Source organism: Oncorhynchus keta, unplaced genomic scaffold, assembly GCF_023373465.1.
Source record: "Oncorhynchus keta strain PuntledgeMale-10-30-2019 unplaced genomic scaffold, Oket_V2 Un_contig_1361_pilon_pilon, whole genome shotgun sequence".
Taxonomy (NCBI): Eukaryota; Metazoa; Chordata; class Actinopteri; order Salmoniformes; family Salmonidae; genus Oncorhynchus; species Oncorhynchus keta.
Window position 1 is genome coordinate 29,002 of NW_026278290.1, and position 27,243 is coordinate 56,244.

A 27,243-nucleotide genomic window follows, 5' to 3' on the forward strand; every position below is an offset into this window, starting at 1 on the left:
CAGGGTCTGTCTCCAGTCTGTCTCGTCTACGCTCCAGCGTCTGTCTCCAGTCTGTCTCGTCTACGCTCCAGGGTCTGTCTCCAGTCTGTCTCGTCTACGCTCCAGGGTCTGTCTCCAGTCTGTCTCCAGTCTGTCTCGTCTACGCTCCAGGGTCTGTCTCCAGTCTGTCTCGTCTACGCTCCAGGGTCTGTCTCCAGTCTGTCTCGTCTACGCTCCAGGGTCTGTCTCCAGTCTGTCTCGTCTACGCTCCAGGGTCTGTCTCCAGTCTGTCTCCAGTCTGTCTCGTCTACGCTCCAGGGTCTGTCTCCAGTCTGTCTCGTCTACGCTCCAGCTGTCTCCAGTCTGTCTCCAGTCTGTCTCGTCTACGCTCCAGGGTCTGTCTCCAGTCTGTCTCGTCTACGCTCCAGCGTCTGTCTCCAGTCTGTCTCGTCTACGCTCCAGGGTCTGTCTCCAGTCTGTCTCCAGTCTGTCTCGTCTACGCTCCAGGGTCTGTCTCCAGTCTGTCTCGTCTACGCTCCAGGGTCTGTCTCCAGTCTGTCTCCAGTCTGTCTCGTCTACGCTCCAGGGTCTGTCTCCAGTCTGTCTCGTCTACGCTCCAGCGTCTGTCTCCAGTCTGTCTCGTCTACGCTCCAGGGTCTGTCTCCAGTCTGTCTCGTCTACGCTCCAGGGTCTGTCTCCAGTCTGTCTCGTCTACGCTCCAGTCTGTCTGTCTCCAGTCTGTCTCAGTCTGTCTCGCTCCAGGGTCTGGTCTGTCTCCAGTCTGTCTCGTCTACGCTCCAGCGTCTGTCTCCAGTCTGTCTCGTCTACGCTCCAGGGTCTGTCTCTCCAGTCTGTCTCGTCTACGCTCCAGGGTCTGTCTCCAGTCTGTCTCGTCTCCACGCTCCAGGGTCTGTCTCCAGTCTGTCTCGTCTACGCTCCAGGGTCTGTCTCCAGTCTGTCTCGTCTCCACGCTCCAGGGTCTGTCTCCAGTCTGTCTCGTCTACGCTCCAGGGTCTGTCTCCAGTCTGTCTGTCTCCAGGGTCTGTCTCCAGGGTCTGTCTGTCTCTCGTCTACGCTCCAGGGTCTGTCTCCAGTCTGTCTCCAGTCTGTCTCGTCTACGCTCCAGGGTCTGTCTCCAGTCTGTCTCGTCTACGCTCCAGGGTCTGTCTCCAGTCTGTCTCGTCTACGCTCCAGGGTCTGTCTCTACGCTCCAGGGTCTGTCTCCAGTCTGTCTCGTCTACGCTCCAGCGTCTGTCTCCAGTCTGTCTCGTCTACGCTCCGCTCCAGTCTGTCTCCAGTCTGTCTCAGTCTGTCTCGTCTACGCTCCAGGGTCTGTCTCCAGTCTGTCTCGTCTACGCTCCAGGGTCTGTCTCCAGTCTGTCTCGTCTACGCTCCAGGGTCTGTCTCCAGTCTGTCTCGTCTACGCTCCAGGGTCTGTCTCCAGTCTGTCTACGCTCTCGTCTCCAGGGTCTGTCTCCAGTCTGTCTCGTCTACGCTCCAGGGTCTGTCTCCAGTCTGTCTCGTCTACGCTCCAGGGTCTGTCTCTGTCTCGTCTCCAGGGTCTGTCTCTCGCTCCAGCGTCTGCTCCAGCGTCTGTCTCCAGTCTGTCTCGTCTACGCTCCAGGGTCTGTCTCCAGTCTGTCTCGTCTACGCTCCAGGGTCTGTCTACGCTCCAGTCTGTCTCCAGTCTGTCTCGTCTACGCTCCAGGGTCTGTCTCCAGTCTGTCTCGTCTACGCTCCAGGGTCTGTCTCCAGTCTGTCTCTCTACGCTCCAGGGTCTGTCTCCAGTCTGTCTCCACGGGTCTGTCTCCAGTCTGTCTCGTCTACGCTCCAGGGTCTGTCTCCACTCCAGGGTCTGTCTCCAGTCTGTCTCGTCTACGCTCCAGGGTCTGTCTCCGCTCCAGGGTCTGTCTCCAGTCTGTCTCGTCTACGCTCCACGCTCCAGGGTCTGTCTCCAGGGTCTGTCTCTGTTTCAGTCAGTCTCAGGGTCTGTCTCCAGTCTGTCTCGTCTACGCTCCAGGGTCTGTCTCCAGTCTGTCTCGTCTACGCTCCAGCGTCTGTCTCCAGTCTGTCTCGTCTACGCTCCAGGGTCTGTCTCCAGTCTGTCTCGTCTACGCTCCAGGGTCTGTCTCCACTCCAGGGTCTGTCTCCAGTCTGTCTCGTCTACGCTCCAGGGTCTGTCTCACGCTCCAGGGTCTGTCTCCAGTCTGTCTCGTCTACGCTCCAGGGTCTGTCTCCAGTCTGTCCAGGGTCTGTCTCCAGTCTGTCTCGTCTACGCTCCAGCGTCTGTCTCCAGTCTGTCTCGTCTACGCTCCAGGGTCTGTCTCCAGTCTGTCTCGTCACGCTCCAGGGTCTGTCTCCAGTCTGTCTCGTCTACGCTCCAGGGTCTGTCTCCAGTCAGGGTCTGTCCAGTCTGTCTCGTCTACGCTCCAGGGTCTGTCTCCAGTCTGTCTCCAGTCTGTCTCGTCTACGCTCCAGGGTCTGTCTCCAGTCTGTCTCGTCTACGCTCCAGGGTCTGTCTCCAGTCTGTCTCGTCTACGCTCCAGGGTCTGTCTCCAGTCTGTCTCGTCTACGCTCCAGGTCTGTCTCAGTCTCGTCTACGCTCCAGGGTCTGTCTCCAGTCTGTCTGTCTACGCTCCAGTCTGTCTCGTCTACGCTCCAGCGTCTGTCTCCAGTCTGTCTGTCTCCAGGGTCTGTCTCCAGTCTGTCTCCAGCTCCAGGTCTGTCTCCAGTCTGTCTCGTCTACGCTCCAGGTCTGTCTCTCTCCAGTCTGTCTCGTCTACGCTCCACGCTCCAGTCTGTCCACGCTCCAGTCTGTCTCCAGTCTGTCTCGTCTACGCTCCAGGGTCTGTCTCCAGTCTGTCTCGTCTACGCTCCAGGGTCTGTCTCCAGTCTGTCTCGTCTACGCTCCAGGGTCTGTCTCCAGTCTGTCTCGTCTACGCTCCAGGGTCTGTCTCCAGTCTGTCTCGTCTACGCTCCAGGGTCTGTCTCCAGTCTGTCTCGTCTACGCTCCAGGGTCTGTCTCCAGTCTGTCTCGTCTACGCTCCAGGGTCTGTCTCCAGTCTGTCTCAGTCTACGCTCTCCAGGGTCTGTCTCCAGTCTGTCTCAGTCTACGCTCCAGGGTCTGTCTCCAGTCTGTCTCCAGTCTACGCTCCAGTCTGTCTCGTCTACGCTCCAGGGTCTGTCTCCAGTCTGTCTCCAGTCTGTCGTCTACGCTCCAGGGTCTGTCTCCAGTCTGTCTCGTCTACGCTCCAGCGTCTGTCTCCAGTCTGTCTCCAGTCTGTCCAGCGTCTACGCTCCAGGGTCTGTCTCCAGTCTGTCTCGTCTACGCTCCAGGGTCTGTCCCCCAGTCTGTCTCGTCTACGCTCCAGGGTCTGTCTCCAGTCTGTCTCGTCTACGCTCCAGGGTCTGTCTCCAGTCTGTCTCCAGTCTGTCTCGTCTACGCTCCAGGGTCTGTCTCCAGTCTGTCTGTCTCCAGTCTGTCTCCAGTCTGTCTCCAGTCTGTCTCAGTCTGTCTCCAGTCTGTCTCCAGTCTGTCTCCAGTCTGTCTCCAGTCTGTCTCGTCTACGCTCCAGGGTCTGTCTCCAGTCTGTCTCGTCTACGCTCCAGGGTCTGTCTCCAGTCTGTCTCCAGTCTGTCTCGTCTACGCTCCAGGGTCTGTCTCCAGTCTGTCTCGTCTACGCTCCAGCGTCTGTCTCCAGCGTCTGTCTCCAGTCTGTCTCCAGTCTGTCTCGTCTACGCTCCAGGGTCTGTCTCCAGTCTGTCTCGTCTACGCTCCAGGGTCTGTCTCCAGTCTGTCTCCAGTCTGTCTCGTCTACGCTCCAGGGTCTGTCTCCACTCCAGGGTCTGTCTCCAGTCTGTCTCGTCTACGCTCCAGGGTCTGTCTCCACTCCAGGGTCTGTCTCCAGTCTGTCTCGTCTACGCTCCAGGGTCTGTCTCCACTCCAGGGTCTGTCTCCAGTCTGTCTCGTCTACGCTCCAGGGTCTGTCTCCAGTCTGTCTCGTCTACGCTCCAGCGTCTGTCTCCAGTCTGTCTCGTCTACGCTCCAGGGTCTGTCTCCAGTCTGTCTCGTCTACGCTCCAGGGTCTGTCTCCAGTCTGTCTCGTCTACGCTCCAGGGTCTGTCTCCACTCCAGGGTCTGTCTCCAGTCTGTCTCGTCTACGCTCCAGGGTCTGTCTCCAGTCTGTCTCGTCTACGCTCCAGGGTCTGTCTCCACTCCAGGGTCTGTCTCCAGTCTGTCTCGTCTACGCTCCAGGGTCTGTCTCCACTCCAGGGTCTGTCTCCAGTCTGTCTCGTCTACGCTCCAGCGTCTGTCTCCAGTCTGTCTCGTCTACGCTCCAGGGTCTGTCTCGTCTACGCTCCAGCGTCTGTCTCGCAGGCTGTGTATCTGTATGTGTACAGCTTGTTGTCAGCTCCTCCACTCAACATCAACTGCAAGAGGAAGAGACAGAGGGAACACAAAACGTTGAACAGAATACAGGCTAGATGTGTGTTGTTGTCTCTCCAGGTTAATACAGGCTAGATGTGTGTTGTTGTCTCTCCAGGTTAATACAGGCTAGATGTGTGTTGTTGTCTCTCCAGGTTAATACAGGCTAGATGTGTGTTGTTGTCTCTCCAGGTTAATACAGGCTAGATGTGTGCTGGTGTCTCACCCTGCTGTCAGTCCAATCCACACAGAGCACCTTGTCCTCATGGGCAGACACATCATACAAAGGGGTCTTGCAGCTGGAATACAAAACACACTTTTGTAACACTAGATCCCCCACCACCCCGTCTCTAACCCCCAGAACTCTAACCCCCAGAACCCAGTCCCTAACCCCCAGAACCCCGTCTCTAACCCCCAGAACCCAGTCTCTAACCCCTACCACCCCCAGCCTCTAACCCCCAGAACCCAGTCTCTAACCCCCAGAACCCAGCCTCTAACCCCCAGACCCCCGCCTCTAACCCCCAGAACCCCCGGCCTCTAACCCCTAGCACCCCCAGCCTCTAACCCCTAGCACCCCAGCAGAGGGGGGGAGAAACACACACACTACACACACTCTAACCCCTACCACCCCAGCCTCTAACCCCCAGAACCCCGTCTCTAACCCCCACCACCCCCCGGTCTCTAACCCCCAGAACCCCGTCTCTAACCCCCAGAACCCCGTCTCTAACCCCCAGAACCCCGGTCTCTAACCCCCACCACCCCGGCCTCTAACCCCAAGAACCCCGTCTCTAACCCCTACCACCACCCCAGAACCCCCTCTAACCCCTACCACCACCCCGGCCTCTAACCCCACCAGAACCCCGCCTCTAACCCCTACCACCACCCCGGCCTCTAACCCCTACCACCACCCCGGCCTCTAACCCCTACCACCCCCGGCCTCTAACCCCTACCACCCCCCCGGCCTCTAACCCCTACCACCCCCCGGCCTCTAACCCCTACCACCCCCGGCCTCTAACCCCTACCACCCCCGGCCTCTAACCCCTACCACCCCCAGCCTCTAACCCCTACCACCCCCAGCCTCTAACCCCTACCACCCCCAGCCTCTAACCCCTACCACCCCCTAACCCCTACAGCATACAGACCTCCTGGTGTCCCAGAGTTTGACCAGGTTGTCGAGGGAACCAGACACCAGTTGGTGCTCATGGGAAGGAGCCCACTTCACCGCTGTGACCCAGCCGCTGTGAGAGGTAAGAGACAGCAACACCAACGACCCGTCTACACAAACAGATTAATTCACACCTTATGAAACAGAGGGGACTGTGAAGAGAAACACACACACTACACACACACACTACACACACCTTATGAAACAGAGGGGACTGTGAAGAGAAACACACACACACACACACTACACACACACACACACACTACACACACCTTATGAAACAGAGGGGACTGTGAAGAGAAACACACACACTACACACACTACACACTACACACACTACACACACACTACACACACACTACACACTACACACACCTTATGGAACAGAGGGACTACACACACACAAGAGAAACACACTACACACTACACACACACACACACTACACACACACACACCTTATGGAACAGAGGGGACTGTGAACACTACACACACTACACACACACTACACACACTACACACACCTTATGGAACAGGGGACTGTGAAGAGAAACACACACACACACACACACACACACACTACACACACTACACACACTACACACACCTTATGGAACACACACTGTGAAGAGAAACACACACACACTACACACACTACACACACCTTATGGAACAGAGGGGACTGTGAAGAGAAACACACACACACTACACACACTACACACACTACACACACACTACACACACTACACACACCTTATGGAACAGAGGGGACTGTGAAGAGAAACACACACACACACTACACACACTACACACACCTTATGGAACAGAGGGGACTGTGAAGAGAAACACACACACTACACACACTACACACACCTTATGGAACAGAGGGGGCTGTGAAGAGAAACACACACACACTACACACACTACACACACCTTATGGAACAGAGGGGACTGTGAAGAGAAACACACACACACTACACACACTACACACACCTTATGGAACAGAGGGGACTGTGAAGAGAAACACACACACACACTACACACACTACACACACCTTATGGAACAGAGGGGACTGTGAAGAGAAACACACACACACTACACACACTACACACACCTTATGGAACAGAGGGGACTGTGAAGAGAAAAACACACACACACACACACACACTACACACACCTTATGGAACAGAGGGGACTGTGAAGAGAAACACACACACACACACACACTACACACACCTTATGGAACAGAGGGGACTGTGAAGAGAAACACACACACACACACACTACACACACTACACACACCTTATGGAACAGAGGGGACTGTGAAGAGAAAACACACACACACTACACACACTACACACACACACACACACACACACTACACACACACACACACACACACACTACACACACCTTATGGAACAGAGGGGACTGTGAAGAGAAACACACACACACACACACTACACACACACACACACACACTACACACACCTTATGGAACAGAGGGGACTGTGAAGAGAAAACACACACACTACACACACTACACACACACACTACACACACCTTATGGAACAGAGGGGACTGTGAAGAGAAACACACACACACTACACACACTACACACACCTTATGGAACAGAGGGGGCTGTGAAGAGAAACACACACACTACACACACTACACACACACACTACACACACCTTATGGAACAGAGGGGGCTGTGAAGAGAAAACACACACACACACACTACACACACCTTATGGAACAGAGGGGCTGTGAAGAAACAACACACAAACACACACACACTACACACACCTTATGGAACACTGTGAAGAGAAACACACACACTACACACACACACTACACACACTTATGGAACAGGGGCTGTGAAGAGAAACACACACACACTACACACACTACACACGTACACACACTACACACGATAACACACGCACACTACACACACACACTACACACACGATAACACACGCACACTACACACACACACTAACACACACACTACACACACGATAACACACCCACACTACACACACACGATAACACACGCACACTACACACACACACACTAACACACGATAACACACACACTACACACACGATAACACACGCACACTACACACACACGATAACACACGCACACTACACACACACACGATAACACACTTTGCCACACTGAACACTACACACACGATAACACACGCACACTAACACACACACACGATAACACACGCACACTACACACACACACGATAACACACGCACACTACACACACACGATAACACACGCACACTACAGGACACGCTTGTTAATTAACACATGCCATCACAGGACACACACGTTAATTAACACATGCCACACACACAGGATGTACACACACGTTAATAACATCATGCCACACAGGATGTGGCACACAAGTTAATAACATCATGCCATCACAGGATGTGGCCCACAAGTTAATACACATGCCAGTCAGGACAGAAGTTAATTAACATCATGCCATCACAGGATGTGGCCCAAAGTTAATTGACAGCATGCCATGAGTCAGGATGTGGCACAGACGTTAATAACATCATGCCATCAGCCAGGATGTGGCCCACAGTTAATTGACAGCATGCCATGAGTCAGGATGTGGCCCAGTATGATTGAATCATGCCTAAGTGGCCCTCTTTGCCAGGATGGCCCAAATTAACTGACATCATGCCATCAGCCAGGAAACCCAGAAGCTTGTCATGTCAATCGGGTAGACAAACAAAAACCCACAAATTCTGACAAATTCCAAGCATTGATTATGCAAGAATGGGCTGCCATCAGTCAGGATGTGGCCCAGAAGTTCATTAACATCATGCCATCAGTCAGGATGTGGCCCAGAAGTTAATTAACATCATGCCATCAGTCAGGATGTGGCCCAGAAGGTAATTGACAGCATGCCATCAGTCAGGATGTGGCCCAGAAGTTAATTAACATCATGCCATCAGTCAGGATGTGGCCCAGAAGTTAATTGACAGCATGCCATCAGTCAGGATGTGGCCCAGAAGTTAATTGACAGCATGCCATCAGTCAGGATGTGGCCCAGAAGTTAATTAACAGCATGCCATCAGTCAGGATGTGGCCCAGAAGTTAATTAACAGCATGCCATCAGTCAGGATGTGGCCCAGAAGTTAATTGACAGCATGCCATCAGTCAGGATGTGGCCCAGAAGTTAATTAACAGCATGCCATCAGTCAGGATGTGGCCCAGAAGTTAATTGACAGCATGCCATCAGTCAGGATGTGGCCCAGAAGTTAATTGACAGCATGCCATCAGTCAGGATGTGGCCCAGAAGTTAATTGACAGCATGCCATCAGTCAGGATGTGGCCCAGAAGTTAATTGACAGCATGCCAGGGCGGATTGCAGAGTTCTTGAAAAAGAAGGGTCAACACTGCAAATATTGACTCTTTGCATCAACTTCATGTAATTGTCAATAAAAGCCTTCGACACTTATGAAATGCTTGTAATTATACTTCAGTATCCATAGTAACATCTGACAAAAATATCTAAAGACATTGAGGCAGCAAACTTTGTGAAAATTAATATTTGTGTCATTCTCAAAACTTTTGGCCACAACTGTATTGTAGATATGTGGTAGTAGAGTAGTGGTCTGAGGGAACACACTTAATGTATTGTAGAGTAGTGGTCTGAGGGAACACACTTAATGTATTGTGAAAAGTGTTATGAAATGTAATGTCAAGTAATATTTAAAAATGTATAAACTGCCTTAATGTTGCTGGACCCCAGGAAGAGTAGCTGCTGCCTTGGCAGGAACTAATGAGGATCCATAATAAACCCCAGGAAGAGTAGCTGCTGCCTTGGCAGGAACTAATGAGGATCCATAATAAACCCCAGGAAGAGTAGCTGCTGCCTTGGCAGGAACTAATGGGGATCCATAATAAACCCCAGGAAGAGTAGCTGCTGCCTTGGCAGGAACTAATGGGGATCCATAATAAACCCCAGGAAGAGTAGCTGCTGCCTTGGCAGGAACTAATGGGGATCCATAATAAACCCCAGGAAGAGTAGCTGCTGCCTTGGTAGGAACTAATGGGGATCCATAATAAACCCCAGGAAGAGTAGCTGCTGCCTTGGCAGGAACTAATGGGGATCCATAATAAACCCCAGGAAGAGTAGCTGCTGCCTTGTCAGGAACTAATGAGGATCCATAATAAACCCCAGGAAGAGTAGCTGCTGCCTTGGCAGGAACTAATGGGGATCCATAATAAATACAAATACACTCACATAGAGATGTTGTAATGTACATTGGGAAGTGCACAGAGATATTTAAATGAAGTTAGATTTAGTTGTGACCTTTAGAGCGAGGGTCCCACAGCCTGACGTGTCTGTCAGTGCTGCCAGAGGCCAGGCGACGACACAGTGGAGAATAGGAGATGTGGTTAAACACCTTACTGCCAGTCTATAGATACGAAGAGAAGATTAACCAATCAGTCATCAACTAAGAGGTTGTGAGGGGTGTGGTCTGGGGTTAGAGTCTCTCACCAGTGTGGTTTAGGGTTAGAGTCTCTCACCAGTGTGGTTTAGGGTTAGAGTCTCTCACCAGTGTGGTCTGGGGTTAGAGTCTCTCACCAGTGTGGTCTGGGGTTAGAGTCTCTCACCAGTGTGGTCTGGGGTTAGAGTTCACCACTGTGGTCTGGGGTTAGAGTCTCGTGGTCTGGGGTTAGAGTCTCTCACCAGTGTGGTCTGGGGTTAGAGTCTCAGTGTGGTCTGGGGTTAGAGTCTCACCAGTGTGGTCTGGGGTTAGAGTCTCTCACCAGTGTGGTCTGGGGTTAGAGTCTCTCACCAGTGTGGTCTGGGGTTAGAGTCTCTCACCAGTGTGGTCTGGGGTTAGAGTCTCTCACCAGTGTGGTCTGGGGTTAGAGTCTCTCACCAGTGTGGTCTGGGGTTAGAGTCTCTCACCAGTGTGGTCTAGGGTTAGAGTCTCTCACCAGTGTGGTCTGGGGTTAGAGTCTCGTGGTCTGGGGTTAGAGTCTCTCACCAGTGTGGTCTGGGGTTAGTCTCTCACCAGTGTGGTCTGGGGTTAGAGTCTCTCACCAGTGTGGTCTGGGGTTAGAGTCTCTCACCAGTGTGGTCTGGGGTTAGAGTCTCTCACCAGTGTGGTCTGGGGTTAGAGTCTCTCACCAGTGTGGTCTGGGGTTAGAGTCTCTCACCAGTGTGGTCTGGGGTTAGAGTCTCTCACCAGTGTGGTCTGGGGTTAGAGTCTCTCACCAGTGTGGTCTGGGGTTCACCAGTGTGGAGTCTCAGTGTGGTCTGGGGTTAGAGTCTCACCGTGGTCTGGGGTTAGAGTCTCACCAGTGGTCTGGGGTTAGAGTCTCGTGGTCTGGGGTTAGAGTCTCAGTGTGGTCTGGGGTTAGAGTCTCGTGGTCTGGGGTTAGTCTCTCACCAGTGTGGTCTGGGGTTAGTCTCTCACCAGTGTGGTCTGGGGTTAGAGTCTCTCACCAGTGTGGTCTGGGGTTAGAGTCTCTCACCAGTGTGGTCTGGGGTTAGAGTCTCTCACCAGTGTGGTCTGGGGTTAGAGTCTCTCACCAGTGTGGTCTGGGGTTAGAGTCTCTCACCAGTGTGGTCTGGGGTTAGAGTCTCTCACCAGTGTGGTCTGGGGTTAGTCTCTCACCAGTGTGGTCTGGGGTTAGTCTCTCACCAGTGTGGTCTGGGGTTAGAGTCTCTCACCAGTGTGGTCTGGGGTTAGAGTCTCTCACCAGTGTGGTCTGGGGTTAGAGTCTCTCACCAGTGTGGTCTGGGGTTAGAGTCTCTCACCAGTGTGGTCTGGGGTTAGAGTCTCTCACCAGTGTGGTCTGGGGTTAGAGTCTCTCACCAGTGTGGTCTGGGGTTAGAGTCTCGTGGTCTGGGGTTAGAGTCCAGTGTGGTCTGGGGTTAGAGTCTCTCACCAGTGTGGTCTGGGGTTAGAGTCTCGTGGTCTGGGGTTAGAGTCTCGTGGTCTGGGGTTAGAGTCTCGTGGTCTGGGGTTAGTCTCTCACCAGTGTGGTCTGGGGTTAGAGTCTCTCACCAGTGTGGTCTGGGGTTAGAGTCTCGTGGTCTGGGGTTAGAGTCTCTCACCAGTGTGGTCTGGGGTTAGAGTCTCTCACCAGTGTGGTCTAGGGTTAGAGTCTCTCACCAGTGTGGTCTGGGGTTAGAGTCTCTCACCAGTGTGGTCTGGGGTTAGAGTCTCTCACCAGTGTGGTCTGGGGTTAGAGTCTCTCACCAGTGTGGTCTAGGGTTAGAGTCTCGTGGTCTGGGGTTAGAGTCTCTCACCAGTGTGGTCTGGGGTTAGAGTCTCTCACCAGTGTGGTCTGGGGTTAGAGTCTGGGGTTCTCTCACCAGTGTGGTCTGGGGTTAGAGTCTCTCACCAGTGTGGTCTGGGGTTAGAGTCTCTCACCAGTGTGGTCTGGGGTTAGAGTCTCTCACCAGTGTGGTCTGGGGTTAGAGTCTCTCACCAGTGTGGTCTGGGGTTAGAGTCTCTCACCAGTGTGGTCTGGGGTTAGAGTCTCTCACCAGTGTGGTCTGGGGTTAGAGTCTCTCACCAGTGTGGTCTGGGGTTAGAGTCTCTCACCAGTGTGGTCTGGGGTTAGAGTCTCTCACCAGTGTGGTCTGGGGTTAGAGTCTCTCACCAGTGTGGTCTGGGGTTAGAGTCTCGTGGTCTGGGGTTAGAGTCTCTCACCAGTGTGGTCTGGGGTTAGAGTCTCTCACCAGTGTGGTCTGGGGTTAGAGTCTCTCACCAGTGTGGTCTGGGGTTAGAGTCTCACCAGTGTGGTCTGGGGTTAGAGTCTCACCAGTGTGGTCTGGGGTTAGAGTCTCTCACCAGTGTGGTCTGGGGTTAGAGTCTCTCACCAGTGTGGTCTGGGGTTAGAGTCACCAGTGTGGTCTGGGGTTAGAGTCTCTCACCAGTGTGGTCTGGGGTTAGAGTCTCTCACCAGTGTGGTCTGGGGTTAGAGTCTCTCACCAGTGTGGTCTGGGGTTAGAGTCTCTCACCAGTGTGGTCTGGGGTTAGAGTCTCTCACCAGTGTGGTCTGGGGTTAGAGTCTCTCACCAGTGTGGTCTGGGGTTAGAGTCTCTCACCAGTGTGGTCTGGGGTTAGAGTCTCTCACCAGTGTGGTCTGGGGTTAGAGTCTCTCACCAGTGTGGTCTGGGGTTAGAGTCTCTCACCAGTGTGGTCTGGGGTTAGAGTCTCAGTGTGGTCCAGTGTGGTCTGGGGTTAGAGTCTCACCAGTGTGGTCTGGGGTTAGAGTCTCAGTGTGGTCTGGGGTTAGAGTCTCACCAGTGTGGTCTGGGGTTAGAGTCTCTCACCAGTGTGGTCTGGGGTTAGAGTCTCACCAGTGTGGTTTGGGGTTAGAGTCTCTCACCAGTGTGGTCTGGGGTTAGAGTCTCTCACCAGTGTGGTCTGGGGTTAGAGTCTCTCACCAGTGTGGTCCGGGGTTAGTCTCTCACCAGTGTGGTCTGGGGTTAGAGTCTCTCACCAGTGTGGTCTGGGGTTAGAGTCTCTCACCAGTGTGGTCTGGGGTTAGAGTCTCTAACCAGTGTGGTCTGGGGTTAGAGTCTCTCACCAGTGTGGTCTAGGGTTAGAGTCTCGTGGTCTGGGGTTAGAGTCTCTCACCAGTGTGGTCTGGGGTTAGAGTCTCTCACCAGTGTGGTCTGGGGTTAGAGTCTCTCACCAGTGTGGTCTGGGGTTAGAGTCTCTCACCAGTGTGGTCTGGGGTTAGAGTCTCTCACCAGTGTGGTCTGGGGTTAGAGTCTCTCACCAGTGTGGTCTGGGGTTAGAGTCTCTCACCAGTGTGGTCTGGGGTTAGAGTCTCTCACCAGTGTGGTCTGGGGTTAGAGTCTCTCACCAGTGTGGTCTGGGGTTAGAGTCTCGTGGTCTGGGGTTAGAGTCTCTCACCAGTGTGGTCTGGGGTTAGAGTCTCTCACCAGTGTGGTCTGGGGTTAGAGTCTCTCACCAGTGTGGTCTGGGGTTAGAGTCTCGTGGTCTGGGGTTAGAGTCTCTCACCAGTGTGGTCTGGGGTTAGAGTCTCTCACCAGTGTGGTCTGGGGTTAGAGTCTCTCACCAGTGTGGTCTGGGGTTAGAGTCTCTCACCAGTGTGGTCTGGGGTTAGAGTCTCTCACCAGTGTGGTCTGGGGTTAGAGTCTCTCACCAGTGTGGTCTGGGGTTAGAGTCTCTCACCAGTGTGGTCTGGGGTTAGAGTCTCTCACCAGTGTGGTCTGGGGTTAGAGTCTCTCACCAGTGTGGTCTGGGGTTAGAGTCTCTCACCAGTGTGGTCTGGGGTTAGAGTCTCTCACCAGTGTGGTCTGGGTTAGAGTCTCTCACCAGTGTGGTCTGGGGTTAGAGTCTCTCACCAGTGTGGTCTGGGGTTAGAGTCTCTCACCAGTGTGGTCTGGGGTTAGAGTCTCTCACCAGTGTGGTCTGGGGTTAGAGTCTCTCACCAGTGTGGTCTGGGGTTAGAGTCTCTCACCAGTGTGGTCTGGGGTTGAGTCTGGGGTTAGAGTCTCGTGGTCTGGGGTTAGAGTCTCAGTGTGGTCTGGGGTTAGAGTCTGTGGTCTGGGGTTAGAGTCTCTCACCAGTGTGGTCTGGGGTTAGAGTCTCTCACCAGTGTGGTGGTCTAGTGGTCTGGGGTTAGAGTCTCTCACCAGTGTGGTCTGGGGTTAGAGTCTCGTGTGGTCTGGGGTTAGAGTCTCTCACCAGTGGTGGTCTCGTGGTCTGGGGTTAGAGTCTCTCACCAGTGTGGTCTGGGGTTAGAGTCTCTCACCAGTGTGGTCTGGGGTTAGAGTCTCTCACCAGTGTGGTCTGGGGTTAGAGTCTCGTGGTCTGGGGTTAGAGTCTCGTGGTCTGGGGTTAGAGTCTCGTGGTCTGGGGTTAGAGTCTCGTGGTCTGGGGTTAGAGTCTCGTGGTCTGGGGTTAGAGTCTCGTGGTCTGGGGTTAGAGTCTCGTGGTCTGGGGTTAGAGTCTCGTGGTCTGGGGTTAGAGTCTCGTGGTCTGGGGTTAGAGTCTCGTGGTCTGGGGTTAGAGTCTCGTGGTCTGGGGTTAGAGTCTCGTGGTCTGGGGTTAGAGTCTCGTGGTCTGGGGTTAGAGTCTCGTGGTCTGGGGTTAGAGTCTCTCACCAGTGTGGTCTGGGGTTAGAGTCTCGTGGTCTGGGGTTAGAGTCTCACCAGTGTGGTCTGGGGTTAGAGTCTCGTGGTCTGGGGTTAGAGTCTCGTGGTCTGGGGTTAGAGTCTCGTGGTCTGGGGTTAGAGTCTCGTGGTCTGGGGTTAGAGTCTCGTGGTCTGGGGTTAGAGTCTCGTGGTCTGGGGTTAGAGTCTCGTGGTCTGGGGTTAGAGTCTCGTGGTCTGGGGTTAGAGTCTCGTGGTCTGGGGTTAGAGTCTCGTGGTCTGGGGTTAGAGTCTCTCACCAGTGTGGTCTGGGGTTAGAGTCTCTCACCAGTGTGGTCTGGGGTTAGAGTCTCGTGGTCTGGGGTTAGAGTCTCGTGGTCTGGGGTTAGAGTCTCGTGGTCTGGGGTTAGAGTCTCGTGGTCTGGGGTTAGAGTCTCGTGGTCTGGGGTTAGAGTCTCGTGGTCTGGGGTTAGAGTCTCGTGGTCTGGGGTTAGAGTCTCTCACCAGTGTGGTCTTCACGCTTCCGGTCTCGGCATCCCAGAGGCGGATGGTGTGGTCCCAGGATGCACTGCAGATCTCCTCACTGTCCAACCAGAGGACAGACGACACCGCCTCGTTGTGACCAGACAATGTCATGAGGGGTGTCTAGAAGAGGAAGATTTTATGCGTTTTATTTAACCAGGTAGGCTAATTGAGAACAGGTTCTCATTTACAACTGCGCCCTGGCCAAGATAAAGCAATGCAGTTCGACACAAACAACAGAGTTACACATGGAGTAAAACAAACATACAGTCAATAATACAGTAGAAAACATCTATATACAGGGTGTGCAAATGAGTTAAGATAAGGGAGGTAAGGCAATACATAGGCCATAGTGGTGAAGTAATTACAATATGGCAATGAAACACTGGAGTGATAGATGTCCGAAGATGAATGAGCTAGTAGAGACACTGGGGTGCAAAGGAGCCAGATAAATACATACATACAGTATGGGGATGAGGTAGTTGGATGGGCTATTTACAGATGGGCTATGTACATGTCCAGTGATCTGTGAGCTGCTCTGACAGCTGGTGCTTAAAGTTAGTGAGGGAGATATGAGTCTCCAGCTTCAGTGATTTTTGCAGTTCGTTCCAGTCATTGGCAGCAGAGAACTGGAAGGAAAGACGACCAAAGGAGGAATTGGCTTTGGGGGTGACCAGTGAGATATACCTGCTGGAGCGTGTGCTATGGGTGGGTGCTGCTATGGTGACCAGTGAGCTGAGATAAGGCAGGGCTTTACCTAGCAGAGACTTGTAGATGACCTGGAGCCAGTGGGTTTGGCGACGAGTATGAAGTGAGGGCCAGCCAAAGAGAGCGTACAGGTCGCAGTGGTGGGCAGTATATGGGGCTTTGGTGACAAAACGGATGGCACTGTGATAGACTGCATCCAATTTGTTGAGTGTTGGAGGCTATTTTGTAAATGATGGTGGGTAGTATATGGGGCTTTGGTTAAGATGATTAATACTATGATACACTACTGATCAACTGGAGCCCTGGGAGCCCCTAACCCTGGATAATACCATGAGGGGCTGCTCTCCTCACCCTGGTCAGTCTGATAGGGTTAGTCTGCTCTCCTCACCCTGGTCAGTCTGATAGGGTTAGTCTGCTCTCCTCACCCTGGTCAGTCTGATAGGGTTAGTCTGGGTTAGTCTGCTCTCCTCACCCTGGTCAGTCTGATAGGGTTAGTCTGCTCTCCTCACCCTGGTCAGTCTGATAGGGTTAGTCTGGGTTAGTCTGCTCTCCTCACCCTGGTCAGTCTGATAGGGTTAGTCTGCTCTCCTCACCCTGGTCAGTCTGATAGGGTTAGTCTGGGTTAGTCTGCTCTCCTCACCCTGGTCAGTCTGATAGGGTTAGTCTGGGTTAGTCTGCTCTCCTCACCCTGGTCAGTCTGATAGGGTTAGTCTGGGTTAGTCTGCTCTCCTCACCCTGGTCAGTCTGATAGGGTTAGTCTGGGTTAGTCTGTTCTCCTCACCCTGGTCAGTCTGATAGGGTTAGTCTGGGTTAGGCTGCTCTCCTCACCCTGGTCAGTCTGATAGGGTTAGTCTGGGTTAGGCTGCTCTCCTCACCCTGGTCAGTCTGATAGGGTTAGTCTGGGTTAGTCTGCTCTCCTCACCCTGGTCAGTCTGATAGGGTTAGTCTGGGTTAGTCTGCTCTCCTCACCCTGGTCAGTCTGATAGGGTTAGTCTGGGTTAGTCTGCTCTCCTCACCCTGGTCAGTCTGATAGGGTTAGTCTGGGTTAGTCTGCTCTCCTCACCCTGGTCAGTCTGATAGGGTTAGTCTGGGTTAGTCTGCTCTCCTCACCCTGGTCAGTCTGATAGGGTTAGTCTGGGTTAGGCTGCTCTCCTCACCCTGGTCAGTCTGGGTTAGGCTGCTCTCCTCACCCTGGTCAGTCTGATAGGGTTAGTCTAGGTTAGTCTGCTCTCCTCACCCTGGTCAGTCTGATAGGGTTAGTCTGCTCTCCTCACCCTGGTCAGTCTGATAGGGTTAGTCTGGGTTAGGCTGCTCTCCTCACCCTGGTCAGTCTGATAGGGTTAGTCTGGGTTAGGCTGCTCTCCTCACCCTGGTCAGTCTGATAGGGTTAGTCTGGGTTAGGCTGCTCTCCTCACCCTGGTCAGTCTGATAGGGTTAGTCTGGGTTAGGCTGCTCTCCTCACCCTGGTCAGTCTGATAGGGTTAGTCTGCTCTCCTCACCCTGGTCAGTCTGATAGGGTTAGTCTGGGTTAGTCTGCTCTCCTCACCCTGGTCAGTCTGATAGGGTTAGTCTGGGTTAGTCTGCTCTCCTCACCCTGGTCAGTCTGATAGGGTTAGTCTGGGTTAGTCTGCTCTCCTCACCCTGGTCAGTCTGATAGGGTTAGTCTGGGTTAGTCTGGGCTAGTCTGGGTTAGGCTGCTCTCCTCACCCTGGTCAGTCCAAGCTGTTCAGTCTTCTGTTTCTTTCTGGGTCTGCTGGGAGGCTCCTCTACCACCTCCTCCTCCTCCTCCTCTGTGGCCACTGGCAGGACAACAGAACAGTCAGCAGGGAGAGAGAGATACATAGTTAACATGGATACTATATATACATGGAGCTGTGAACCAATCTAACTCCATTATCATCCCAGACAACCCAGAGTCCAGTAGGACTGTACCGGACAACCCAGAGTCCAGTAGGACTGTACCAGACAACCCAGAGTCCAATAGGACTGTACCAGACAACCCAGAGTCCAATAGGACTGTACCAGACAACCCAGAGTCCAATAGGACTGTACCAGACAACCCAGAGTCCAATAGGACTGTACCAGACAACCCAGAGTCCAGTAGGACTGTACCAGACAACCCAGAGTCCAATAGGACTGTACCAGACAACCCAGAGTCCAGTAGGACTGTACCAGACAACCCAGAGTCCAATAGGACTGTACCAGACAACCCAGAGTCCAATAGGACTGTACCAGACAACCCAGAGTCCAATAGGACTGTACCAGACAACCCAGAGTCCAATAGGACTGTACCAGACAACCCAGAGTCCAATAGACTGTACCAGACAAATAGGACTGTACCAGACAACCCAGAGTCCAATAGGACTGTACCAGACAACCCAGAGTCCAATAGGACTGTACCAGACAACCCAGAGTCCAATAGGACTGTACTAGACAACCCAGAGTCCAATAGGACTGTACCAGACAACCCAGAGTCCAGTAGGACTGTACCAGACAACCCAGAGTCCAGTAGGACTGTACCAGACAACCCAGAGTCCAGTAGGACTGTACCAGACAACCCAGAGTCCAGTAGGACTGTACCAGACAACCCAGAGTCCAGTAGGACTGTACCAGACAACCCAGAGTCCAATAGGACTGTACCAGACAACCCAGAGTCCAGTAGGACTGTACCAGACAACCCAGAGTCCAATAGTACCTGCTGACCAGATCTTCAGCATCTTGTCCCAGGAACCACTGCAGAACTGAGAGGAATGGAGACAAAAATAAATCTATTAGTTGCTGAGCAGTGATGTTGACAGCTGCATATCCCCCCAGTCTTCTCCTCCCCCATGTCCCCCCTCCCCCATGTTTCCTCCCCCCGTCTTCTCCTCCTACCCCCCTGTCACCTTGGTGCGTGTGGGATCCGTGGCGATAGTGTCAACACTCCCAGCGTGTCCACGGCAACAGTGTCTAGCTTTCAGCTTGTTCCTCTCAGAGTTCCACTCCCACAGCAGAATGGTTTGGTCCAGAGAGGCCGTGAGCAGCAGTGAGGTCAGGCCATCTAGACGAACATAGGGGTGTCAGGATGAGACGATCAAGACCAACGTTCCCCAACAGGCGGCCCTCAGGCTGAATTTGGCCCGCGGGTGATTTTATTTGGCCCCCCATGTTTTAAAAACAACAACTGTAAAAACACCAGCAACTCAGCTCCAAGTGACCCTCCCCTCACCTCTCCTGACCCAGGCCACGTCCTTCACCACGTCCGTGTGTCCGGCCACCGTCATCACAGCCTTGCCCTCCAGAGACCAGATCCTGGCCGTCTTATCATAGGAACCCGTCAGGATCCTGGAGCAGACATCATTAACAGGGTATCTGGGTTAGGGTCTCTGCCATTCAGAGTCTGGGTTAGACGTCATGTCTCTTACCATTCAGTCTGGGTTAGACGTCATGTCTCTTACCATTCAGTCTGGGTTAGGGTCTCTTACCATTCAGTCTGGGTTAGACGTCATGTCTCTCACCATTCAGTCTGGGTTAGACGTCATGTCTCTTACCATTCAGTCTGGGTTAGACGTCATGTCTCTTACCATTCAGTCTGGGTTAGACGTCATGTCTCTTACCATTCAGTCTGGGTTAGACGTCAGGTCTCTCACCATTCAGTCTGGGTTAGGGTCTCTTACCATTCAGTCTGGGTTAGGGTCTCTCACCATTCAGTCTGCGTTAGACGTCATGTCTCTCACCATTCAGTCTGGGTTAGGGTCTCTTACCATTCAGTCTGGGTTAGGGTCTCTCACCATTCAGTCTGGGTTAGACGTCATGTCTCTCACCATTCAGTCTGGGTTAGGGTCTCTTACCATTCAGTCTGGGTTAGACGTCATGTCTCTTACCATTCAGTCTGGGTTAGACGTCATGTCTCTTACCATTCAGTCTGGGTTAGACGTCATGTCTCTTACCATTCAGTCTGGGTTAGACGTCATGTCTCTTACCATTCAGTCTGGGTTAGACGTCATGTCTCTTACCATTCAGTCTGGGTTAGACGTCATGCCTCTTACCATTCAGTCTGGGTTAGACGTCATGTCTCTTACCATTCAGTCTGGGTTAGACGTCATGTCTCTTACCATTCAGTCTGGGTTAGACGTCATGTCTCTTACCATTCAGTCTGGGTTAGACGTCATGTCTCTTACCATTCAGTCTGGGTTAGACGTCATGTCTCTTACCATTCAGTCTGGGTTAGACGTCATGTCTCTTACCATTCAGTCTGGGTTAGACGTCATGTCTCTCACCATTCAGTCTGGGTTAGGGTCTCTCACCATTCAGTCTGGGTTAGACGTCATGTCTCTCACCATTCAGTCTGGGTTAGGGTCTCTTACCATTCGTCATGTCTCTTACCATTCAGTCTGGGTCTCTTACCATTCAGTCTGGGTTAGGGTCTCTTACCATTCAGTCTGGGTTAGACGTCATGTCTCTTACCATTCAGTCTGGGTTAGGGTCTCTTACCATTCAGTCTGGGTTAGACGTCATGTCTCTTACCATTCAGTCTGGGTTAGGGTCTCTTACCATTCAGTCTGGGTTAGACGTCATGTCTCTTACCATTCAGTCTGGGTTAGACGTCATGTCTCTTACCATTCAGTCTGGGTTAGACGTCATGTCTCTTACCATTCAGTCTGGGTTAGACGTCATGTCTCTTACCATTCAGTCTGGGTTAGACGTCATGTCTCTTACCATTCAGTCTGGGTTAGACGTCATGTCTCTTACCATTCAGTCTGGGTTAGACGTCATGTCTCTTACCATTCAGTCTGGGTTAGACGTCATGTCTCTTACCATTCAGTCTGGGTTAGACGTCATGTCTCTCACCATTCAGTCTGGGTTAGACGTCATGTCTCTTACCATTCAGTCTGGGTTAGACGTCATGTCTCTTACCATTCAGTCTGGGTTAGACGTCATGTCTCTTACCATTCAGTCTGGGTTAGACGTCATGTCTCTTACCATTCAGTCTGGGTTAGACGTCATGTCTCTTACCATTCAGTCTGGGTTAGACGTCATGTCTCTTACCATTCAGTCTGGGTTAGACGTCATGTCTCTTACCATTCAGTCTGGGTTAGACGTCATGCCTCTTACCATTCAGTCTGGGTTAGGGTCTCTCACCATTCAGTCTGGGTTAGACGTCATGTCTCTTACCATTCAGTCTGGGTTAGACGTCACGCCTCTTACCATTCAGTCTGGGTTAGACGTCGTGCCTCTTACCATTCAGTCTGGGTTAGACGTCATGCCTCTTACCATTCAGTCTGGGTTAGACGTCATGCCTCTCACCATTCAGTCTGGGTTAGACGTCATGTCTCTCACCATTCAGTCTGGGTTAGACGTCATGCCTCTTACCATTCAGAGTCTGCCTCCACTGAGCTGATCCAGTCATCATGCATCATACACTCCTCTGGTTGGGGAGCGGTGAACCTCTCCACATACTCGATCTCCACCACATCTTCCTGTAACACACACACACAAAACACGCTTCAAGTCACATTGGCATACTAGGCAGGCTACGCGTAAGCCCTACTGTCCAGGGGTCCTACTACCATCCAGGGGTCCTACTACCGTCCAGAGGGGGCTACTACCGTCCAGAGGGGGCTACTACCGTCCAGAGGGGGCTACTACCGTCCAGAGGGGGCTACTACCGTCCAGAGGGGGCTACTACCGTCCAGAGGGGGCTACTACCGTCCAGAGGTCCCCGTCCAGAGGGTGCTACTACCGTCCAGAGGGGCTACTACCGTCCAGAGGGGGCTACTACCGTCCAGAGGGGGCTACTACCGTCCAGAGGGTGCTACTACCGTCCAGAGGGGGCTACTACCGTCCAGAGGGGGCTACTACCGTCCAGAGGGGGCTACTACCCAGAGGGGCTACTACAGAGGGGCTACTACCGTCCAGAGGGGGCTACTACCGTCCAGAGGGGCTACTACCGTCCAGAGGGGGCTACTACCGTCCAGAGGGGCTACTACCAGAGGGGGCCAGAGGGGGCTACTACCGTCCAGAGGGGGCTACTACCGTCCAGAGGGGTCCTACTACCGTCCAGAGGGGGCTACTACCGTCCAGAGGGGCTACTACCGTCCAGAGGGGCTACTACCGTCCAGAGGTCCTACTACCGTCCAGAGGGGGCTACTACCGTCCAGAGGGGGCTACTACCGTCCAGAGGGGGCTACTACCGTCCAGAGGGGCTACTACCGTCCAGAGGTCCTACTACCGTCCAGAGGGGGCTACTACCTACTACCGTCCAGAGGGTCCTACTACCGTCCAGAGGGGCTACTACCGTCCAGAGGGGCTACTACCGTCCAGAGGGGCTACTACCGTCCAGAGGGGCTACTACCGTCCAGAGGGTGCTACTACCGTCCAGAGGTCCTACTACCGTCCAGAGGTCCTACTACCGTCCAGAGGGTCCTACTACCGTCCAGAGGGCCTACTACCGTCCAGAGGGGGCTACTACCAGAGGGTGCTACCCCCAGAGGGCTACTACCGTCCAGAGGGGGCTACTACCGTCCAGAGGGGCTACTACCGTCCAGAGGGTGCTACTACCGTCCAGAGGGGGCTACTACCGTCCAGAGGGGCTACTACCGTCCAGAGGGGCTACTACCGTCCAGAGGGTGCTACTACCGTCCAGAGGGGCTACTACCGTCCAGAGGGGCTACTACCGTCCAGAGGGTCCAGAGGGGGCTACTACCGTACCCAGAGGGGCTACTACCGTCCAGAGGGGTCCTACTACCGTCCAGAGGGGGCTACTACCGTCCAGAGGTCCTACTACCGTCCAGAGGTGCTACTACCGTCCAGAGGTCCTACTACCGTCCAGAGGTGCTACTACCGTCCAGAGGGTGCTACTACCGTCCAGAGGGTGCTACTACCGTCCAGAGGGTGCTACTACCGTCCAGAGGTCCTACTACCGTCCAGAGGGGCTACTACCGTCCAGAGGGTGCTACTACCGTCCAGAGGGTGCTACTACCGTCCAGAGGGTGCTACTACCGTCCAGAGGGTGCTACTACCGTCCAGAGGGTCCTACTACCGTCCAGAGGGGCTACTACCGTCCAGAGGGTGCTACTACCGTCCAGAGGGTGCTACTACCGTCCAGAGGGGCTACTACCGTCCAGAGGGTCCTACTACCGTCCAGAGGGTGCTACTACCGTCCAGAGGGTGCTACTACCGTCCAGAGGGGGGTCCAGAGGGTGCTACTACCGTCCAGAGGGCTACTACCGCTACTACCGTCCAGAGGGGGCTACTACCGTCCAGAGGGGGCTACTACCGTCCAGAGGGTCCTACTACCTACTACCGTCCAGAGGGTCCTACTACCCAGAGGGGGCTACTACCGTCCAGAGGTCCTACTACCGTCCAGAGGTCCTACTACCGTCCAGAGGGTGCTACTACCGTCCAGAGGGTGCTACTACCTACTCCAGAGGGTCCTACTACCAGAGGGTCCCAGAGGTGCTACTACCAGAGGGTCCTACTCCAGAGGGGCTACTACCGTCCAGAGGGGCTACTACCCCCAGAGGGGCTACTACCGTCCAGAGGGGCTACTACCGTCCAGAGGTCCTACTACCGTCCAGAGGTCCTACTACCCCCCAGAGGGTCCTACTACCGTCCAGAGGGTCCTACTACCCCCCCAGAGGTCCTACTACCGTCCAGAGGGGCTACTACCGTCCAGAGGGTGCTACTACCCCCAGAGGTCCTACTACCCCCAGAGGTCCTACTACCCCCAGAGGTCCTACTACCCCCCAGAGGGGCTACTACCGTCCAGAGGGGCTACTACCCCCGTCCAGAGGTCCTACTACCGTACTACCCCCAGAGGTCCTACTACCCCCCAGAGGTCCTACTACCTACTACCCCCAGAGGTCCTACTACCCCCAGAGGTCCTACCCCCTACCCCCCAGAGGTCCTACTACCCCAGAGGTCCTACTACTACCCCCCAGAGGTCCTACTACCCCCCAGAGGTCCTACTACCCCCCAGAGGTCCTACTACCCCCCAGAGGTCCTACTACCCCCCAGAGGTCCTACCCCCCCCCCAGAGGTCCTACTACCCCCCAGAGGTCCTACTACCCCCCCCCAGAGGTCCTACTACCCCCCCAGAGGTCCTACTACCCCCCCAGAGGTCCTACTACCCCCCAGAGGTCCTACTACCCCCCAGAGGTCCTACTACCCCCCCAGAGGTCCTACCCCCAGAGGTCCTACTACCCCCCCAGAGGTCCTACTACCCCCCCAGAGGTCCTACTCACCGTTGAGATGCCTTCAGCCTCCATGTGATTTAACAACGATGTCCGCAGGAACTGACCTCGCACCAGGAAGTCAAACTCAATCTGGCTGTGAGACCCTACAACAACAAAGCACACACAAAGATGAGACACCCAATGATGCTAATACATTCATCAGTGATCTAGGTCAAACCAAGACAGCACCAGTCCTGAAATAATTTAATTGGAGAATAATAGTTACAAGGATAAACAATGTGTGTAATGTGACAAAAGGCCATATAAGACATGGAGTGGACCTCTGCAGTGGGTGGACATGGAATATTGGTCTCCTGAGTGTGGACACACGTCTTCCTATAGACCTGGGGGGCTCAGATGTCTGCTGTTATGGTCTGTTTGTGGTATCAGGGTGGGTGGAGAGGAAGCTAGGAAAGCTGCAGTCAGTCCAGGTAGCATGAAGTGGATTCATTATGATTGATGTCAGTGGAGGCTGCTGAGGGGAAGACGGCTCATAATAATGTCCGGAACGGAGCAAATGGAATGGCATCACATGGAAACCATGTGTTTGATACCATTACACTCCAGCCATTATCACGAGTCCATCCTCCCCAATTAAGGTGCCACCAACCTCCTCTGATATATGTTCACCCCATCTCCCAGAGGGATCAGCTTTGTTCAACTGGGGGAAGGAGAAGTTTTAGTCTGCGGAAAAGGGCTCCTCTCAAGGGGTTATAACAGTACCTCTGTGTGCTATATAGTGGCTGGAGAGAATAGAGTCTGGCCCTGATGCTGTGCTATGTACTGGCTGGTCCAGGTAGCATGAAGTGGAGTCTCATTGTGATTGTGGGGAGGAGAGTCTGGCCCTGATGCTGTGCTATGTACTGGCTGGAGGGAGGAGAGTCTGGCCCTGATGCTGTGCTATGTACTGGCTGGAGGGAGGAGAGTCTGGTCTTGATGCTGTGCTATATAGTGGCTGGAGAGAATAGAGTCTGGCCCTGATGCTGTGCTATGTACTGGCTGGAGGGAGGAGAGTCTGGCCCTGATGCTGTGCTATGTACTGGCTGGAGGGAGGAGAGTCTGGCCCTGATGCTGTGCTATGTACTGGCTGGAGGGATGAGTCTGGCCCTGATGCTGTGCTATAGTGGCTGGAGGGAATAGAGTCTGGCCCTGATGCTGTGCTATGTACTGGCTGGAGGGAGGTAGAGTCTGGCCCTGATGCTGTGCTATGTACTGGCTGGAGGGAGGAGTCTGGCCCTGATGCTGTGCTATGTACTGGCTGGAGGGAGGTGAGTCTGGCCCTGATGCTGTGCTATGTACTGGCTGGAGGGAGGAGAGTCTGGCCCTGATGCTGTGCTATATACTGGCTGGAGGGAGGAGAGTCTGGCCCTGATGCTGTGCTATATACTGGCTGGAGGGAGGAGAGTCTGGCCCTGATGCTGTGCTATGTACTGGCTGGAGGGAGGAGAGTCTGGCCCTGATGCTGTGCTATGTATGCTGGCTGGACTGGCTGGAGGAGAGTCTGGCCCTGATGCTGTGCTATGTACTGGCTGGAGGGAGAGAGTCTGCCCTGAAATGACTTAAATGTAAATGTATATAGTGGCTGGAGAGAATAGAGTCTGGCCCTGATGCTGTGCTACGTAGTGGCTGGAGGGAGGAGAGTCTGGTCCTGATGCTGTGCTATGTACTGGCTGGAGGGAGGAGAGTCTGGCCCTGATGCTGTGCTATATAGTGGCTGGAGGGAGGAGAGTCTGGCCCTGATGCTGTGCTATGTAGTGGCTGAAGGGAATAGAGTCTGGCCCTGATGCTGTGCTATATAGTGGCTGGAGGGAATAGAGTCTGGTCCTGATGCTCTGCTATATAGTGGCTGGAGGGAATAGAGTCTGGCCCTGATGCTGTGCTATATAGTGGCTGGAGGGAATAGAGTCTGGCCCTGATGCTGTGCTATATAGTGGCTGGAGGGAATAGAGTCTGGTCCTGATGCTGTGCTATATAGTGGCTGGAGGGAATAGAGTCTGGCCCTGATGCTGTGCCATGAGGTTCTCCCTGATAGGTGTTGACAGTTATCCGGTTAGTGCCAGAAGTTTGTAGTGACTGTGGAGGTAGTCATCAAGGTCTTCAGAATGCCCGGTTGAAACAGACACAGGTAGCTACAGTTGGTGGCTGTAATGCAACATTATATCAGATGCCAACCGCCATTAAACCCCAACGAATGGAAAAGCACCATTCTACAATCTATTCTCACCATTCTTTGCTTCGAGCAGCTTGTTGATGACGTTGCTGAGTTCCTGTACCTCTGAGGCAGCAGGGATGGAGAATGGGACGTCATCGACTGAATATCTGAGGGACAACGTCGGTAGGTTATGCTACAGCAATAATTTAACATGACCAAGTCACTGCTTACAGACAAATAGATAGTTGGCTAACTAACTTCAAACTTGTAGTATTCAGCTAGGCTAGCAAACATAGCAAACCATAGGATTTCTATTTACAATCTTCCCTGGTCAGGCTAACTCACATTAACTTCAATAAATCAACATTATCAAAGCAACTCGTCTGCTAAGGACACAATATGATTACTGTTACCAACAGCATGGCTAACACTCCCAAGAGTTCTCCTGTTCAACTCGTCTGCTAAGGACACAATATGATTACTGTTACCAACAGCATGGCTAACACTCCCATTGAGTTCTCCTGTTCAACTCGTCTGCTAAGGACACAATATGATTACTGTTACCAACAGCATGGCTAACACTCCCATTGAGTTCTCCTTCATGCTCGCTAGCAAATGAGCTAACTAGTTAGCTTACTGGCCAAACGAGCAAGCTAACTAGCTAGTGGCTATCCTTACAATTCAACAATAAATACTTACTTTTTGTTATCCGTAAAGAACCTGGTTTGTAACTGAGACATATCTCTTCTGTTGTTGAATAGTAACTGTATTAGTTATTCGCTGATGAACACATCAAGCAGGACGTCATGCCACGTGGGTCAGAATCAGCGCGCCTGCGTGAGATGTGGAAGACATGTTAGTGGATCACAGAAAAGGCAAAAGTCGATCACTTTTCCCTACTCCTCTAGTATTGTCTGGAGCCAACAACAACAACACACA

General features: G+C 53.2%; 1 protein-coding gene and 1 long non-coding RNA gene across 4 annotated transcripts; both read right to left on the reverse strand.

Moving 5' to 3' along the window:
* Positions 1–3,864: 3,864 nt before the first annotated feature.
* On the reverse strand, positions 3,865–27,137 carry wdr12 (WD repeat domain 12). Its single transcript, XM_052501452.1, has 13 exons — positions 27,004–27,137; positions 26,377–26,471; positions 24,162–24,256; positions 21,289–21,395; positions 19,145–19,260; positions 18,822–18,976; positions 18,632–18,677; positions 17,644–17,735; positions 15,211–15,351; positions 9,925–10,030; positions 5,548–5,680; positions 4,632–4,704; positions 3,865–4,410 (listed from the first exon to the last, which is right to left on the reverse strand). Exons 1-13 carry the CDS (start codon positions 27,042–27,044, stop codon positions 4,333–4,335), a joined length of 1,278 nt encoding a protein of 425 aa, XP_052357412.1. The 5' UTR covers positions 27,045–27,137; the 3' UTR covers positions 3,865–4,332.
* Positions 5,913–7,278, reverse strand: LOC127918181 (uncharacterized). Of its 3 annotated transcripts, none has more exons than XR_008099368.1 (3): positions 7,133–7,278; positions 6,322–6,683; positions 5,913–5,945 (listed from the first exon to the last, which is right to left on the reverse strand). It is a non-coding gene; the product is annotated as an uncharacterized LOC127918181 (long non-coding RNA). The 3 variants fall into 3 exon arrangements; XR_008099370.1 differs by lacking the exon at positions 5,913–5,945 and adding an exon at positions 6,191–6,232 and having other exon boundaries at positions 6,384–6,683; XR_008099369.1 differs by lacking the exon at positions 5,913–5,945 and adding an exon at positions 6,191–6,273 and having other exon boundaries at positions 6,358–6,683.
* Positions 27,138–27,243: the final 106 nt, after the last annotated feature.